At 36.9% G+C, this 19,642-nt stretch overlaps 1 protein-coding gene across 1 annotated transcript in view; it reads right to left on the reverse strand.

Annotated features, from left to right (window-relative positions):
- Nucleotides 1-2,252: 2,252 nt before the first annotated feature.
- The window catches only part of LOC150075879 (uncharacterized), a 50,890-nt gene continuing 33,500 nt past the window's right edge, over nt 2,253-19,642 (reverse strand). Inside the window, exon 3 of the mRNA XM_090388137.1 lies at nt 2,253-2,551. Within this exon, the coding sequence (XP_090244263.1) occupies nt 2,277-2,551 (275 nt within the window). The 3' untranslated portion in view covers nt 2,253-2,276. The remainder of the gene's footprint in view (nt 2,552-19,642) is intronic.

Genomic DNA, 19,642 nt, shown 5'->3' on the forward strand with positions numbered 1-19,642 from the left:
TTTCTTGAGTTAAAATGTTTCAAAACTTGCATGAAGGGCATGAATTTTGAAATTTTCTGCCCTCTACAGTTTTATAAACTTGAAAATTTTAGTGACTAATAGTGTGAATCAAAATTCATACAACAAAATTGTGTTAATTTATCATTGACAACTTGATGGAATTTGATTCTAACCACTATTACAGTAGCAGCATTGTCATCCCCAGACAACCAAGAGTTGGCACTGTTGTAAGCTAGCTTTTTCTCAATAATCAGTAGTGTTTTGTTTACAATATAGAATCAGAAATTTTGATAATAGCTGTAAAAACCAAGTCTCATCAAACCTGGCAAAAGAGTTTATGTTTACAACTGGGAAGGAGCACAATTTAAAAATTAATTGTAATAAATTATAATTATGTTAATAATAATAATACCTGAAATAAAAATTACTGATTTATGTCTTTTAATCACCCTATAGTATAGTATATTTAAAATACACTATAAGTATATTTAAAATTTTTAATACATGAACATGAAACTGAAAGTGACTAATAGTTTCATGTTTATATTTTGTTTATAACTGTTTTTTTTTTTTTTTCAGCAATTAATAAAAAGTGTTCATTAATTGAAAATAAAAGATCAAAAAAAAGTTTAAAATTTTAAATTTTTCATTAAAAAAATACACTTAATAAATATTGCAATAAATTAGTAAAAGGTCAATCACTGATATCTCCAAGCAAAATTAAAAAAAAAATAATCAAAAAATTAACTTTTTCAAGAAATAAAAAAGAAAGTTGGGCATCTGTCAAGTTGCTGTTATTTGGTTTTTAGGAGCATTAGCAACTAAAGCCATATTGCTCCGGGGATATGCGGTGGTCATTCCCTGACCTTTCCGCATCCTCCATATTTGGTGATTCACGGGCTCGAACCCCAGTCTAATCAAGAAGCGTGTGCTACGCACTGCTGCTCCTGCCCACCTGGCTACGGAGGTGCCTTATCTGTCAAGTGCTATGTGAACATGTTTGTTACAAGTTGGGCATGACCACCATTAGGTTAAAAAGGGAAACTCCATTCTGTGACCACGTATGATGAAAAACATAATTCTAGCTATTAGGTTATATGTATTTAAATATACAGAGTTTCATTATGTATTTCCCAACCGATCCAAAAATATGAATGCCCATTTGTTATATCAAAAAAAAAAAAAAAAAAACCACCACATATATCAGACTTTTCCAAAGTGAAAGTTGCAGCACCCCAATGCATCATGTTGTGTCTCAAAGGAGGTTACTAAATTTTTTCATCTCATCGTATCAACACTTTTTTTCACTCTTATTTCCTTTTACTGCATATATTGATGTAACTGATAGATTAAAATACAATTACTGAGTAATATGCTCTTTCTCTTTGAAAGCTAATAACTAAATTAGCTGATTTCAGATAGCTTTGTTTAGAACAGCACATCTTTTCCCCTCCTCTTACTGTTGTCTGTGTTTTTGATTCAAAACAAAAGGCATACTGTTGCATTTACAAAAAACTTAAAGGAACAAAAGGAGGTGGGATGTCAAATAATTACAAAATTCTGGGTAGGATTTCAAATTATTTTTGGCGAGCGAGCATTCATGCAGCGCGCGCGCACGCACGCACGCAGGTATGCATGCACTGGTATCAAAAGTTTGGAAAGCATTGCAGCATATGCTAGCAATAATAAATAAAATTATTTTTAAGACAATACTATCCCTGTATCTATATATACAGAATACCATTCATTTTCTGATCCCAGATGATCACAGCACTTTTTGATTCCCCAAATTTTGAATTAATGAGATTTTCCTGTATGTGCAATGCGAGATCAAAAATAGCTAGTGAAATAAATTTGAACATAGTATGCTATTGATAAAAGCACATAGAATATTAATTACAGGCAGTAAGGCTTGACATTCTAAATCTTATATGGCACAGCTTTTAAAATCAATTTGCTTTTTTCTTTTCACCAAGTTTTCACTCTTGCTAAATAAAAAACCAAGTATAACCAATCTCTTTTTAAATAAGGTACTAAGATATTAACAGTTTCCTATATATCTCAATATTTTCAATGAGTATAATTTTTAAACAACACTTATTAATCAATAAAAGTCAGCATGCAAGGATTAACCCCTGTTAAGATTAATATTGTCTATTGTGCAGTTTGTATAATTTTCACTGGATAAACAATTATGTATATTTAGTAGAAAAAATTTCATACCCTAAATATGCATTCTAAACCCTGAGTAAACAATTGTTGTTGCAGTTTTTCATTCATACTTGAATGTGATGATCTCGCCTTAGATGGGAGTTCAGAGTGTTCTTCCACGAAAACCGTTTATGGCATATGTAACATACATAATTCTTTCGTTTTAAGAAATGAATTTCAATATGTCTTTTAAGATTTCCTGGACTGTAGAAAACCCTATTACAGTATGGACACAGAGGCCGAATTAACGAAGTCGTTCCAGCATTGACAATGCTTGAATCATCTTCTCTACACTGTGGTGCATTTTTGTGACGAACATGAAGCTGATGATGGTTTCTACCTATGAGAGAAAATAATAATAATTATATTTATTCACCTGATATAAATTTTCATGTGAAAGGAAAAGAAAATTAAGTTGGAAACGAACTGCGTAGGCAAATTCTCAGAACACAAAACTGAGATTTAATGATTGGGTAATCCTATTATATTCATTATATACATTCATTAGGCACGAGGTTTTAAAGATAATGGAAAATAATATAGTAATTTTTTAAAAACGTCTGTTCGGTATAACCTAATCACTAAACATAATTTAGTGACTTTTCAGTACACTGAATAGGAATATAGAGGTCATATAATTGCACAGTTTGTTCAACCTAATTAGTATCATACCTTTCATAATTCAGACTACCTTCTTTTTTTATCATTAACTCCTCTCAATTTGTTTGTTTGTGGGCTTTACGGCTCAAGGGCAACATGGCCATAATGCACCTAATTATGGTAAAGTCCAATTCTCTGTTTTTCATCAATATGGACTGTGGTTGAAGTTCAGAGTGCGTTAAAGATTTTGTCCACATGTGAGGTATCTGCTAGGAGATCAGCAATACTCAGAGTGTTCACTGCTGAAAATGAGGCAAAGAGTTAATAGTAATAGCATTCATCATATAATGCAAGAAAGCCACAGGCTTTTGCTACACTGGCAAATAAAAATAAATCGGTCAACTACTGAGTGCCGGGCACTCAGGATGAAGGGTCTGTAGTCACGAATGGTTGTTAGGGTAATTACCTCAAATAGAGGGCTCTATGGTAACAAAAAAAAGTTTCTAATACCCCGGCTTGGCCTACAACTGAGGAACTAATGAAAACGTCTATTTGAGTATTTCCAGTTGTTGTGAATGACAAGGGTGGGAAACGCAACTCCGACTTCTTCCTGGAAAAGTGATTAAAGTCTTGGAGGGGAAGCGACTGGTAGGTGAGGGGCATGCAAGACTCCACACAGGCACCTTCCCACCACTACATATTGAATACCTCCCTGCCGGGACAACTCCAGCTTTGAAAATTGTTAAAAAATAAAAAAAATACTTCTCATTGCAAAATTTATATATGACCTTTATAGAATTATTAACTAACTATTTAGCAACCTTTTTGTCACCAAAAGGAGAGTTACTTAGTACAAAGAAGTGCGCTATCGAAGTGCAATAAAAAATCGGTTTTTTAATTTTAACACAAAAAGTAAATGATAGATTTCAATCGGAATAGTTTTCCCTTGATAAGTATTGAATAACACATAGCTAAAGTGATTTTTAAATTTTAAGTTCCATTAGCGACGTAAATAGAGGGGGAGCGGGACATAAAAATTACCCACATTTTCCTGTCTGGCGCCACCATTTTTAATTTTAAAAATATTTTAAAATTGTACTTTAAATCTACTCGTTGAGCTCTTTTCAATGGTGTATAATAAGCTATAGGTTGTCAACATTTTGTCCCCCCTACATTTAACCCCCCCATTTCTCAGGCAAATTTTTGCCAACAATGATCAATGTGGCATTATGTTGGCTCACATGATGCACAAACCCATGCAAAATTTCAAGTCAATAAGTTGAGTGGTTCCAGAGATACAATGCTGTGACAGACAGACAACTGAGTGACATTATAAGGGTCATTCGTTAGACTATGGACCCTAAAAACCAACCAAGTGGATAAGAAAACAAATTATATGCTTCCCTCCATACACAAGTATCCAGCTGACTTTCAAATTTATTCAAATTGTCTGCTTCAACTATCTGTGAGGGCAACTTGTTCCCGCTATCAGTGACTCGCTGGCTAAAAAAAAAATTTTCTACAAGCTAATCTAAACCTCAAGCCCTGTAATTTGAATTTATGACCACTAGTTCTGGAATTCTTTTGAACATAGTGTATAGTGTTATTCATAATGCGGCTCCGGGAGTTCCTCCAACTCCACATCAGGCAATGTGATAAATACAAAACTGATGCAAAGGCCAGATTTATGTAGGCTAGTGAGTGTTCATGTAGTATTAGTGTGGGGTTGTGTTGCTCATCTGGTCTCTTAGCCTAGGGCCTGGTTTTCACACAGAAACTTCTAGTTTACGGTCCAGTGCCACAAGGAAGCAGGCCGGGCAATAGGGAATGTAAAGCACTGGCAGTGTGAACCCATGACAGCCAAGGCTACAGACAGGGAGAGCCTGGTGTGTGTATATATATATATATAAAAAAAGGTAAAAGATAGGAGTGGGATGCCAGGAAGTGGGGGGGGTTAAATTGGTAGAGAGAGTTTGAGTTTGAGTTTGATTTGGGTTTTATTGGCGCATTAGCAACTTAGGCTATAATGCGCCAAGACCAGGTCATGTATAGTGGTAGAGAGAAGGGGGGGGGACAGTAGTGAAGGTGCCCATCTGGTTGAAAGAGGGGACCCCTAGGGATGGATGCCCGTCATGCCCTGGGGGTAAAGTAGACAGGTGGCAGTTGGGTTACCCACCAGGCAAAGGGGAAAAGAGAGCCACCCAGGTGGTAGGAATGAAGGACCATAGGGAAAGGGATCCTGTGTTGGTGCTCTATCCAATGCTGGCTGGGGGGGGGGCAAGTGGTGCTGGCCAGTGTCAGCATACCACAACACGTCAGCTGAGTAGCCACGGCATGGTGTCTGCTAGGATGAGCAGGGGCCATAATGGGCCATCTGCCCGTCATTCTATCCAGTTCTAATTCATTAGAACAATGAGACCTTCATTCATTTTACTAATCACTCTCAGCCTTATAAACTGCTTGGTCGCCAAGCTCTGTAGCCCACATAATCAGAGCCTTGAGCGTCTTTCTGTCAATCTCACCATTCTAGCCCATCTTTAAACCTTTTCAAGAAGCTCGATGTTTTTTTTTTTTTTTTTTTTTTTCAGATAAAGTCCCTATACTTGAACACGGTATCCAAATATGGTCTTACAATTGCATATACAGTGGTATTATGACCTCCCTATCTCTTCAGGATAGTGTTCCATAAATCATTGATAGGACACCATGAGCTTTCCTGGCTGTCTGTTTACACTTCAGAAAACTATCTGCCCATATTGTAACCCTCAGATCCCTTTCCTCCTACACTGTTTTTAATTCAATTAAAAACAGTGTAGTTTTAAAATTCAGTCGAATTAAAAACAGTGTAGAAAAACCCACAAATAAAGTAAAAACTTTATTTGTGGGTTGCCATTTCTCAAGTGTAAGACCCTGCATTTAGCAGCACTAAAACATAGCTGCCACTTCTCTGCTTATCTTTGAAGTCTATTCAAGTCATCCTGAAGAAGCACCGCTTGGCATTGACCATTAACAACTCTGCCAATCTTTATATCATTGCAAATTTTGACATCACCCCTTCTATCCCCTAAATAAAAAAAATAAATTGCAGCCATTATCAACCCACTGCAGGATGGAAGCCTCCTCAACAATTCATGCTGAGGGAACTGGACCATAATCTGCCACGCTGGTCCAGTGCGGGTTGGCAGATCGACCGTATTTAGCAGTCATGGGCTTGAATCCCGGTCTACTCAAAGATCGTGTGCCACTGCACACCCGCTCCTGACCACTCGGCTATGGGGGCCTCTATCCCTTAGTTGATGTCATTTATGAAAATGAAAAACAAAAGTGGTCCGACAATGATTTGTTGCTCACTGTCGTAAATGGGGCAATCAATGAGTATATGCTGGACTGTAGGATGGGTGTTGCAGTTTGTGCACTGTGGTGGGTCAGTGGTCGCAAGCAGATAAGGATGTATCAGGCGTGTGTGTGTGGCCTATCCATAATCAGGCTAATACAACTTCTTCATGTCGATTCTCACATATACTGGATTTCCATGGTTTGAGATCTTTTTTATACTGAGTAGCTTGTTATTGGCTTGATTTTGCCAGATGTGTTGCCATTGTTCAAGACATCTCCTTTATAATGTACTTTTAGTCAGATGCAGGTGTAGTAAAGGATTGGTGTATAGCAGGGTCTCCCAACTTTTTTGGACTTGTGAATCCCTTTCAACACAATATTTTTTATCGGTCTATATTCTCTGAAATCGTATAATAGTTATGAATTTTTATTATAAAATATTTCCAGTACTATGTGTTTATAAGTGATATTGCGTAATAATATAAAATTATTATTAAGTACCAATACATAACAATGGTCTTCAAGAATGAAAAAAAATTAGTATGGAAAACATATTGATTGAACATCATATACTTTTATAACCTGTTTACCACAGCCCACAAGTTACTTGACTGCTTTGTATGATCAGACGGTCCAAGATCTTTGTGTTATAAATGTCATTTACTACTTTCCTTTTTTTGGGAAAATATATATATATATCAATAGCTTATGAACAATTATAAGGACACCAATAATGTTCAACATAACATCTATTATTAACACACAAAATTTTACACATTTTTACAAATGAATAAGCATTTCATAATATCTCATTCAATAAATTTACAATGCTTCTGTCTTCCTCTTTTTCAAATGAAACACCAAATTTAATACTAAAATTTTTCATTCATCACAAAGTTAAATACAGTTTCTTTTGATTCAGTCCTTTGTCGCAATAAATTTCTCCAACTTTCTTCTTGGTGGTAAGTACAACTTATTATCAATAATTACTGTTTCAAATATTGCTTCTTTCTAACATACTATCTTAAACATTCTCTTATATCATTTTAAGCTGCAATGTATCTCTATGGTTTATCATCCTAATAACCTTTATTGCTAATAATAATAATTTTAATCAACTTAACAATTAAGTAAATGCCCTCCTTTGTACTATTAATTTCTTAACTTAGTTCAACATCAAATTTTCCTGAAAAGATATTGGTAGAACTTACATTAATTCTTTTAAGAAGGTCCATTCCTAAATGTACTTTCTTCTTTTCCATAAGTTCTTCCTTTTACTGTCGATATGACTCCTACAAATGATGGGAAGAACCTGAATTAAGGTCACTCCAACCATGATGGAAGGAAATGTCGCTTTCATAATGGTTATATTACATTTTCCAATGCAACGGCTGGCTCCTGTAGCACTGCCGGATCCCATAGCTCCGATTTTTACTTTCTATAATCTCACTCATTAAAAAACTTGACTATATTGCACAACGTAAATGTAAGAAACTTATGACCAGTTCATTTTAGTTAAAAATTTGTGTAAAGTGCTAAAGCAATCAGTACTGTTGTCAATAAAGTCTTCACAAAATTTTATTTATTTTTTATTGCGCTTTCCACTCAGTCTTGAACACTGAAAACTGTTGTATTTGCACCTCGTAATTATAAATTGAGTTCATTTATCTTTGAAAAAATATCCGACAAGCAAACTAAATTTTGAAGCCATATTTGCTCTGTTGTACACCAACTGAGATGAAAAGGATCATCCACGAAGAAAAGAATTACTTCTTGTCTTAATTCAAAGGAACGTGTAATTATTTTGCCCTGTGACAGGCATGTAATATCCGTGTGTGTTAAGAGTTACATGCTCACTGCCCATTTCTTTACATAAAGAAATGAATAGTCTGGAATTTGTTGGTCTTGCTTTTGTAAAGTATTTTGACAGCATCATCAAGTACACTTTTATGTTGTTGAGGCATTTGTCTCGATGCTATGAATGCTGCAATGTGTCCACAAGACAACAGCACATATATTTTTGATGCGAATTTTCAAATTTTCTTGTCATTGATTTTGCTCCATCTGTACAAATTCCACAACAAAGACCAATCAATATGCTTTTCGTCAAATTACAAGTTAATTAAAAATGTCCTCACCTGTTGTGTACACTGTTAAAGGATGACAACTTAGCATATTTTCCTCCACTTTGCCTTCATTCAGGTAGCTTGCAAATACAATTAAAGTGGCTAGATTGGAAATGTCAGTTGTCTCATCTAATTGCAAAGCATAAAATGTACTTTTTTTTTTTTACCCTTTCTATAATAATGGATTCAACATCTTCAGACATATCATGTATTCAGCAAGACACTGTGATATTGGACCAGGGTATCACATCCAATTTCTTTACCAAATTGTCACCAAACATACACCTGATAATACCTTTTACACATGAGAAAATCAAATTTTCCTCAATAGTATTAGCTTTTGCTATTTCATAGCTTACTAAGTACGATGCCTCAAGTGCTTTTTCACTGTCTTAATTTCCGAATGATATATGCAAATCAATATTAGATGTTTTGATTGCTTGCAATTTCCACTTAAAAAAATCAACTGACTGTTCTACACAATTTTTGTGTTTTGTTTCTAAATGATGAGACAAGAGGGAAGGTTTCAAACTACTACTGGCGAGCACTTCTCCACAAATGACATTGTGGGCATGGATGGTCCTCAAATCCAAGAAATGAAAAACCAAATTTAATATAATCTTCACTATATCTCCTCTTTTTACTATTCATTTTCATGCCAACATTTTGAACATCTTTATGCAGTATTTGGGAAATTTGGCAGAGTGAAGGGATTTTAAGCGTTTTTTGAAAGTGATCTTACAATTTTGATTTTCACGCTTCTCATTAATTTGTATTTCAACATCATTGTTCTTCATGCTTCCAGTCTTCAACCAACGGTCCACAATGATTTTTAAAGTTTAAAAATACTATGACTAAACAATTTAATACTGCACAACATTCCTATCCAACACGATATCGTGCAAGGAGCCTCCGTAGACAGGTGGGCAGGAGCAGCAGTGCATAGCACACGCTTCTTGATTAGACCGCAGTTCGAGCCCTTGACCACTAAATACGGAGGATGCAGAAAGGTCAGGAAATGACCACCGCATATCCCCGGAGCAATATGGCCTTAGTTGCTAATGCTCCTAAAAACCAAACAACAACAACAACGATATCGTGCGGTGCAGAGACTAGCAATGTTTATCGGAGTGCTGACATGTGACTGAACGGTGCGATACATATTGTCACGTTTGCACCCAACTCCCCATAAGCATCTGTCGCGCATGCTTGCGTGACCCAAACCATAACTAAATATAAATTTTTAACCAAACGGCATAAATTAATATTAAACTATTTTGTAGTTTACAAAAATATACTAATGTAAATCTAAACAATGCCATTACAGAATTTTTAGTTCAAACCCACTGGAACACTTTCACAAACCCCAGGGGTTTGTGAAACCCCTGGTTGGGAACTGCTGGTGTATAGCATCAGTAGCAGTTTTGACAGCTAGGTCAGCCTGTTCATTTCCAGAACCTCTCGACTAAACTGACAAATTTGTGAACATGTTAAATTACAATCTGTTGTTACTAACATCTCATAGGATAATTTTATTTAAAATAAGTTTCAAAGCAACTAAGGTTGAGTCATCAGTATAATATGACCATAAATAGCATATATTTTTGATCATTTTGACTGCTTTGCCAGATTAAAAACCCGAGTAGTTTCTTGAAGGAAAAACTGACCAACATGCAAAACACACACACACACACACACACACACACACACACACACACACACACACACACACACACACACACACACACACACACACACACACACAACCTTAAAAGTTTCTCCCATCACAATGGGAATTGAGTTCAGGTCTCCTCAAAGAGTTTAAAATATTGTTCCCAAAGGAGTAAAAGATTTTTTTAAAATAACATATGCCTTGTGCACATTTGATATGAATAAGACTGTATGGTGTGAGATAGTTGGAAACAAAGGTATAATGCGAGTAGGAGTAATCTACAGACCAGGTGATTGTGAAGATTATGACAAAAGCCTCTACATGCAAATGGAATGGGCAAGTAAGCGTCAATGCCTTATTATGGGTGATTTCAATTTGCCTCTAATTGATTGGAGTAAATGGGAAGGAAACTCGACATGGGGAACAAAATTTTTAAATCAACTAGATGACTGTTATTTGTATCACCATGTCAGGGAAAGTACTAGAGAAAAGAATATCCTAGACCTCATCATCACACATGAATCAGATGACATAACAGGGCTGACAGTAGAGGAACCAGTAGCAGGAAGTGATCACGGAGTTCTACGGTGGATGATGACGAGAGAGGTAGCAGAAGTAAAAGGCAAAGGAATGGGTTTTAATTTCAGAAAAGGAAATTACGATGCCTTAAAGTACTACATGGCCTCTATTAACTGGCTAGATATCACACAGAGAATGAATACAATTGAACTGTGGTACGCTTTTAAAACATTAATCACAGATGCCTTGAATGCGTATATACCATTAAAAAAATACTCCACGAGAAGGGTTCCAAGTTGGTGGAATAGTGAAGTTGCCACATTACTTGAGCAGAAAAAGGTAGCATGGAAAGGTTACAGAGCAATAAAAAGTACTGAAGCCTATAACAGCTACAAGATGATGTGTAATAGAGCCACAGCAAAGGTTCAACAAGCAAAGGCAGTTTATGAGAAATCACTAGCAAACAGAGCAAAGAGAGGGGGGGGGATAAAGAATTCTTCACATATATAAATGCCAAGAAGAGCAGGACAAACCAAATCGGACCTTTACGTAAGGGAAAGGGGATAGTAATAAATACACCAGCTGCTGTTGCAGATGAACTCAACAGTTATTTTGCATCGGTATTTACAAATGAAAAGCCTTTCGTGGCAATGGGAAATTGTGGAAGCGAAGTTAAAAAATATGTAATTAATGATATTGAAATTTCGCAAGATTATTTAATGAAAAAACTTTCGGGCCTACAGACCAGTAAGGCTCCTGGAGTTAATGGAATATACCCTATAATCTTAAGAGAGGCGGCAAGCGAGTGCATTGAACCATTGAGGCTAATTATGCGAGCATCACTAGACTCTGGGGAGATTCCCTTGGATTGGAAAAGTGCAAATGTATCTCCCATACATAAGGGTGGCTCTAAAAGTGAAGCTGGAAATTATCGACCTGTCAATCTGACTTCAGTAGTAGGGAAAATCATGGAGGCAATGATCAAGGGTGGAATTCAGGATCATTTGGATCGAATTGAAATTCTCAAGGATACTCAGCATGGTTTTGTAAAGGGAAAATCATGTTTAACAAATCTGGTTCGCTATTTCGAAAGGGTCACTCACGAGCTGGATTTAGGGAATAATTTCGACATTGTTTATTTAGATTTCAGCAGAGCTTTTGACTCAGTCCCACATGAGCGGTTGCTTTATAAGCTGGAACAAGTTGGAATCACTGGGAAAATCCTTAGATGGATAGAAGGATGGCTTCAGGGCAGGAGGCAGAGGGTTGTGATAAATGGCTATTCCTCAGATTGGGTTGATGTAAGAAGTAAGAAGTGGGGTTCCCCAAGGATCAGTATTCTTCACATATATAAATGCCAAGAAGATTGTTTGTTTTTAATTTTCATAAACGACATTGATGAAGGGATAGAGGGCGTGATGTCTAAATTTGCAGATGATGTTAAAATTGGTAGAGTAGTTAATGATCACTGTCAAGCTGAGCTTCTTCAGAGAGACCTAGATAGACTTCAGGAATGGTCAGAAAAATGGCAGCTGTGCTTTAATCCAACAAAGTGTAAGGTATTACACCTGGGAAACAGTAATCCCAAAAAAACTTATTCACTTGGTGGAGTTCAACTAAACCCAGTACTGGAGGAAAGGGACTTGGGTGTTACGATACGGTCAGACATGAAATTCTCTGAGCATTGTAAACAGGTTGCAAGGAAGGCCCATGGTGTCCTATCGATGATCTATCGAACTTTTGCAAGTAGAGATAGGGACGTGATAATCCCATTATATAAGGCTTATGTTAGACCACACTTGGAATACTGTGTTCAAATATGGAGACCGCACCTAAAGAAAGACATCGAGCTTCTTGAAAGGGTGCAAAGAAGGGTAACTCGCCTGGTGAGATCGGCAAAACGGCATCCTTATGAAGAAAGACTTCGAATATGTGGGTTTCAGAGTTTGGAAACTAGACACCTTAGAGGAGATTTGATTGAGGTGTTTAAGGCTCTGAGAGGCATCAGTAAAATGAATGAGGACAAAATTTTCAAGATTATAAATGATGCTAGAACTAGGGGACATAAATTCAAGTTACGGGGGGAAATGTTTAGATTGGACTGCAGGAAGTTTTATTTTAGCCAGCGAGTTATAAAAATTACTGGAATAAGTTGCCTTCATGGGTGGTAGAGGCCAACAGTTTGGGGAAATTCAAAGGTCATCTGGATAGTACTTTCGGGTAAGGGAAGCGCATAGGATGATAGGTTTAATTTCCTTTTTATTTATTTTTTATTTTATTTTATTTTATTTATTAATTATTAAGTTATTTATTTTTTGTTTTTATCATTGTTTTGTTAGGATTTTTTTTTTTTTTTTTTTTTTGGCAGGTGCAGCATAAGCCATAGGCTTTCTTGCACCATGCGGCCGTTACTAATACTAATACTAAGACATCTGCTCTGTTCTACAAAAAAAAAAAAAAAACTACTATAAAATAAATGTGTAATTGGTGTGTATAACCTTGCATCTCATAAAAAAGATCTCTGTACTCTATAGGAAACAGGAGAGGTGTCACAAATTTCTATAGCTGCTCCTAAACATATTCCAACTTTTATCAATACAGAAGAACCTCTCAGTTCAAGCATGCACGTCTGGGGGGGAAGGGGGGGAGAAGGTAACTTACAAGCTATTTCTGTATAAATATTTTAGTACATAGTGGCTACTATTAACTTCTCCAGTGTACACCGGATAGGAATATAGAGGTCATCAGATTCAATGTACGTTTTTTTTAATCAATATTATACAGTAAAACTTCACTAATTCATAAATTAGGTTCTATAATTCAGACTGCCTTTTTTTTTTTTTTTTTTTATGTACGTACATATATCATCCTGTCAAAATTCATGGGACATCTGGGCAAAGTGTATTTTGTTTAAGAATACTGTATTTTATTTATGCAGAACAGATGTTTTTCCTAACTGGGAATTTAATGACACAATTCCAAACTTTTTTGGAATGGTTTATCAATCATTTTGTAAAAGAAGTAAAATCATTTTAAAGGAAAAATTAAATGCAAATTAAAACATTAAATACCATTGTTATTAAATAATGCATAATGCATAGAATCTGTTGAAATCTTAATGTGGTAAAATAACCGAAGAGATTTTTCTAGTTTTTTTTTTTTTTTAAATGATTATAGCATGATGCTGGTGAAAGAGACAGAGGAAGACCAAAGAAAAGATGAGCAGACCTCTTTGAGATCGGAACAGGCAGATTGCCTAATCCGTGAAGGAAGATAAGATAAGATTATAGCAAATGAGCTATCGTGTCATATGGTAAGGGAAGGGATGATACGCAAGAGAATGTAGGAAATCAAAAGTTAAATTACATAAAGTCAGAAGCTGTCTCAAAACGCCTACTAAATTTGCTAATTATGATAAGGAATTTGATAAATACTTTTACCTTTTAAAAGAAATGAAGAATGAAGTTATGAAATGAAATTCAATAGGACCTTAACTCAACAGAACACTTCTGATTTTTTCAAAAAAGATAAAACGATCTTAAAACCTCATATTCTTTATGTTCAATTTAGTTTTACACAAACATTTTCGTAAAATTTTATTTTATTTTTTGTCATTTTTGTATTATAACACCATATAAATTAATATATGTTGCTGGGTTGTACATAAATTTGCTTTTTTTTCATGAACAACAATTTGAATTCATAATTAGGATCTACAATTTGAACTACAAGTTTTTTATATATATATATACTGGCTAATTGAATAAATTTTGCTGTATTACTGGTTAATTGATTAAATTGCTTCGGTTTGGTCGATTTTTCTTTTACTGTTATTTATCTACTATCTGTATGGGTATTTAGGTGTACCGGGAACAGGAGATCCAGTTAGCCTGTGCAGTCTAACTTCTTCCTGGGGGTCTGTACATGTAATGGTAAATAGTAATAATAATAATAATAATAATAATGATAATAATAGATGAAGTTAATATTTTGTATTTCAAACAAACATCAAATAAACAACAAATAAATCAATGTTAACTAACATTCTTTTACCTGGTCATCTACCCGCTATTTCGTCGGGGGCTTTGAGCGGGTCGATAGCCAGATTAAAGGAATGTCTCATACCTACCCATTTCTGTCATCCCTTTATCACTTTTGCCTTTTTAGTGATACTTTTGTACATAATTACTTAATTTTGGATAAATTTAATTAATTGATTTTAGATAATCTTTGATTAATTAATTTTGGTAAACTTTATTTATATTGATTTTAGATAATCTAATTATAATTTTAGAAATATTTTTAATCTTAGAATCGGAATCAGCAAACTGGTATAGGTGATACAAAGCCCAACGGGTGAGTATCTGGATAAGTGAGGAGGTTTTTACTTACAGTCAGTTGTCCTGTGGTGGTCTGTCAGAAAAAGGGGGTTAGTCCCGTTCTCTGTTTGTTTTATTGACCGATCGGTTTTTAGTGCGCAGATGTGTCTATTGTTTGTTATGGCGTGATGTCAATATTGCTGTAGGGCGGTATGTTTGCAAGTCATGAGAGGGTTGATTTTTACGTATTGTCGGGGGTGGGGGGGGGGGGGGGCTGAGGTTGGGGGAATTCTTCCGCGTTGAAATGATATGTTTTTCGTATATATTAGAGAATTACGTGGTGATTATTACTGATGATGAGGTTTTGAAGAAAAGGATGTTTTTATGATTTAAGGATGTTGTCCATTTGCATTTTTTCATGAATTTGTATTTACATGAATTTGAATTTACATTCATGAAAAAATGCAAATTTTTTCATGTCAAGTGTACTGACATGAAATTTACTTAAAGATATACCTACAGTTAAGGGTAAAAGTCCACCAATCACTGATATTGCCTTGGGTGTTGAAGCATCATTGACATGCATCCCTGAAGAGGTGGCGAAAAGATTCGCCTAAAAACTACAACGATCTTACATCATGCGTGCCCTGCTACCTACAATCTCACTTGCCAACAGATCTCTGCTCTCAATGCATTGAAACAGGATACTTCCATCGTCGTCCTTCCGGCTAACAAAGGGCATTGAACAGTTGTTTTAAATCGTTCTGACTATGAAGTGAAAGTCCTGTTGCTCCTACAAGACACCTCTGTCTACCAACCAGTGGTCGTCTCTCCAATCAAGCCCCTGGAACAATGGGAGTCAAAGGTAAACGTCCTTGTCAATGGTTGTTTTTAAGAAGGGAAAAATCATCGAATCTGTCGCTGGTGCCTCTGTGCCTCTGGCTGCCAGATTCCACAATTTTACAGACTACCAAAAGTCCACAAAGAAGGAGTACCATTAAGACCCATTGTCTCCTGTTGTGGTTCACCGAGTTATGAGTTGTCTAAGTTCGTCTCGGGCCTACTCTCTCCCCTAGTGGGCAAGAAGGCCAACACTGTTTCCAACAGTGGTGAATTTATAGATCGGATCCATGCCCTATCCATCTCGGATAATCAAATCATGGCCTCGTTTGATGTGGTGTCTCTTTTTACTTCCATCCCTGTTGAACTATCCATCACATGTGCCAAGGAACTTTTGGATAGCAACCAGACCCTGAACAGTAGGACCTCACTAACTTCAGGGGACGTTTCCACCGCCCTTAGACAGTACTTGACTGGTGGGGCCATCGTGTTCGGCAAGTACATTTATGAGCAGATAAACGGTATGGCCATAGGTTCCCCGGTTACTTCAGTCATGGTAAACATCACAATGGAGGAATTGGAGGGTCACGCATTTACAGGTCTACCAGATCCCATTACCTTTTGGTGTCGCTGGATGATGTATTTGTGGTTATTCCCCGTGAATCAGGCAACTGACTCTTGGGCCATCTTAACTCTCTGTCGCCTTTCATTAAATTCACCATCGAGCTAGAGTCAGACAGTACCCTCCCATACTTGGATACCCTTGTCCGATGTGAGGGCACGCATTTGAGGACAACAGTCTATCGCAAGCCAACGTAAGCTGGCCAATTTACAAACTACCGGTCAGCACATAAATGCAGCCATCTTCTTGGCACTGCATGAGCCCTGTTAACCTATGCCCGGACCCACTATAGTTCTGCGGATGAGGGATGTACTGAGAGTGCTAGGGTCAAGACAGATCTTGAGATGTGTGGCTACCCCATCAGTACCCTAGGCAGGTGCAACCTACAGGCCCGTTCACGGTAATGACTCTGCTGCAGCCCCCTTTATCCCATACTCATCATCATCAGCCATTTTCAATCCACTGCAGGATGAAGGCCTCTCCAGCAGCTTTCCAGTTCCTTCTGTTTTGAGCACTGGCCGTCCATTTACTACCCAAAAACTCATGAATTTCATCTATCCATCTCCGCCTTTGTCTTCCAGGTTTTCTTCTAGCTTCTCTTGGGTACCATTCTGTTATTTTCTTAGTCCATCTGTCATCATGTCTTCGAGCTATGTGTCCTGCCTAAGACCATTTTAGTTCTTTAGTTTTGATAAGAATGTCCTTTACTTGAGTTTGCTGCCTAATCCATGTGTTTCTCTTCTTATCTAACAGTCTGATTCCCAATATAATTCGTTCCATTCTTCGCTGTGTAGTTCTCAGCTTCTCTTCCATTCTTTTGGTGAGTGCCCAAGTTTCACTTCCATAAGTCATGGTGGGGAGTATACATCGATTCATTATTTTACGTTTCAGACAAACTGGGATATTGCTCTTCAGTATGTGACTATATTTCCTGAATGCTATCCATCCAAAATTTATTCTTCTCTTGACTTCCAGCCATTTATCATTATTACAGCTACTAACTTGTCCCAGATAAGTATATGACTCCACCTTTTCAATTACTGCTCCTTCAATCATTATTTCCCTTTCCGCGGCATACTTGTTCATCATTACTTTTGTTTTAGCCATATTCATCTTTAGTCCAAAATCCTTACTAACTGTGCATAACTGATTAAGATTTTCCTCTAATTCTTTGGGATCGTGGCTTATGACCACAATGTCATCTGCAAATCGTAAATGGTTTAGGTACTCTTCATTCACATTGACTCCTTTCTGCGACCAGTCTAATCTTCTGAAAGCATCCTCAAAAGGCAGCAGTAAACAGCTTCGGAGATATTGTGTCTCCTTGTCGAACTCCTTTCTCGATTTTAAATTTCCTACTGTCTTTGTCTAGTCTAATAAAGGAGGTAGCACTCTCATATATTTTCTTCAAAATCATAATATATGGGGTATCTATGCCTTGTCTTTCCAGTGCCCGAAACATTGCCTTATGCTGTGGACCAAATATGGAGGATGCGGAAAGGTCAGAGAATGACCACCGCATATCCCGGAGCAACATGGCCTTAGTCGCTAATGCTCCTAAAAACCAAATAACAATAACAACCTTATGCTGTATGGAGTCAAATGCCTTTTCATAATCCACAAATGACAGGCATAATGGTGTTTTATATTCATTTGCTTTCTCCATTAGCTGTGATATTACGTGAAGGTGATCCATAGTTGAGAATCCTGTCCTAAAGCCAGCTTGCTCTTTCGGTTGATTCTCATCAAGTATTCTTTCTAATCTATTAGTAATGACACTTGTGAACAACTTGTAGATGTGGGATAACAAACTAATTGGTCTATAATTTCCAATTTCTGATTTATCTCCTTTCTTATGCAGCAAAACTATGATTGCATTATTCCACTGCTTAGGCATCACACCTTTTCTAATGCACTTTGTGAAGAGCCTTGCCAGTTTTTGTGTTATGTCTCTTCCTCCCAATTTTAACAACTCTACAGTAACTTCATCTTCCCCCGGGGCTTTCTGATTCTTCATTTTCTTCAATGCATGTTCTACCTCATCAGGAAGAATATCGGGTATGTCGTATGTGTTGCTACATTGCAATCCATCTTCCCCACTGCTGGTATCATTCCCTTGCTCCTTGTATAATTCTCTATAGTAGTCTTCTGCTATTTGAATTATGCCTTCTCTGCTGTTTATAAGTACACTATTGCTATTCTTCAGTTTCAGTATCATTTGTCTTTCTGTATTACTGCTCATGGCTGCTGATTTAAATCCTTTGTTTTCCCTTAATGCTTGTTCTACTTTTCTTGTGTTAAATCTTCTTATGTCCTCTCTGAGTCTCTTTCTAATGGCTTTGCATAACTCAGTATACTCAATTTTCTTCCTGTCAGTGTTTTTCTTGCTCTTCATTTGTCGTCTTCGGTTCATCACGACAAGTGTTTCTTGACTAATTTTTTCTTCTTTGGATTTCTGTTTCCCTATAGGTTTCTTGGGCTTTATCACTTTCAGAAAGTTGTAATATTCCTCGTCGATATCTTGGTCCTGAGCAGTCTGCAGAAGCTCAAACTTGTTCTTAAGTTCCAGTACATACTGCTTTTTCTCCTCCTCTGTCATCTCAAAGACCTTTGTATTATTTACTCGAGTCAGTTTTTTCCTTTCCTACATCTATATCAAGTGTACATCTTACCATTCTGTGATCACTTCCAACATTTACCTTATTCAGGACGGTAACATCATTCACAATATATCTTCTGTTAGTGAGGATGAAGTCGATTTCATCAGTTGTTAATCCATTTGGTTGTTTGTTTTTGTTATTTGGTTTTTAGGAGCATTAGCAACTAAGGCCATATTGCTCCGGGATATGCGGTGGTCATTTCCTGACCTTCCCGCATCCCCCGTATTTGGTGGTGATGGGCTCGAACCCCAGTCTAATCAAGAAGCATGTGCTACGCACTGCTGCTCCTTCCCACCTGGCTACGGAGGCGCCTAATCCATTTGGACTCTTCCATGTCCACTTTCTGTTCACCCTTTTCTTCAAAAAAGTGTTCGTTACTGACAGTCCTTGAGATTCTGCAAATTCCACAAGTCTTCCCATACTACCTGAACCTATCACAGCAGGATTTTAGGGTCTTAAAATCTCATGGGATAAAGTGCTTACAACTGCTGGGCAGGAAGTTGTGATCCCCCATCTCCAAGGTAAAAACATCAGTTCCCACCTTGCTGCAGAGTGGACTAGTCTACCGAATTTCTTGCCATGACTGCACTAGTTGCTACGTCGGGGGAACTGGCAGAAGACTCAGCAATTGTGTTTCAGAACACAAAAGAGCCATTTGTTTAGCGGACGTAGACCACAGCCATTGCTGAGCACTACTGGTCGACCGAACATGACATTGACCCATGCCACGATGTCAT

This window comes from Mastigoproctus giganteus, chromosome 13 (assembly GCF_048544385.1).
Source record: "Mastigoproctus giganteus isolate SK-2022 chromosome 13, ASM4854438v1, whole genome shotgun sequence".
Taxonomy (NCBI): domain Eukaryota; kingdom Metazoa; phylum Arthropoda; class Arachnida; order Uropygi; family Thelyphonidae; genus Mastigoproctus; species Mastigoproctus giganteus.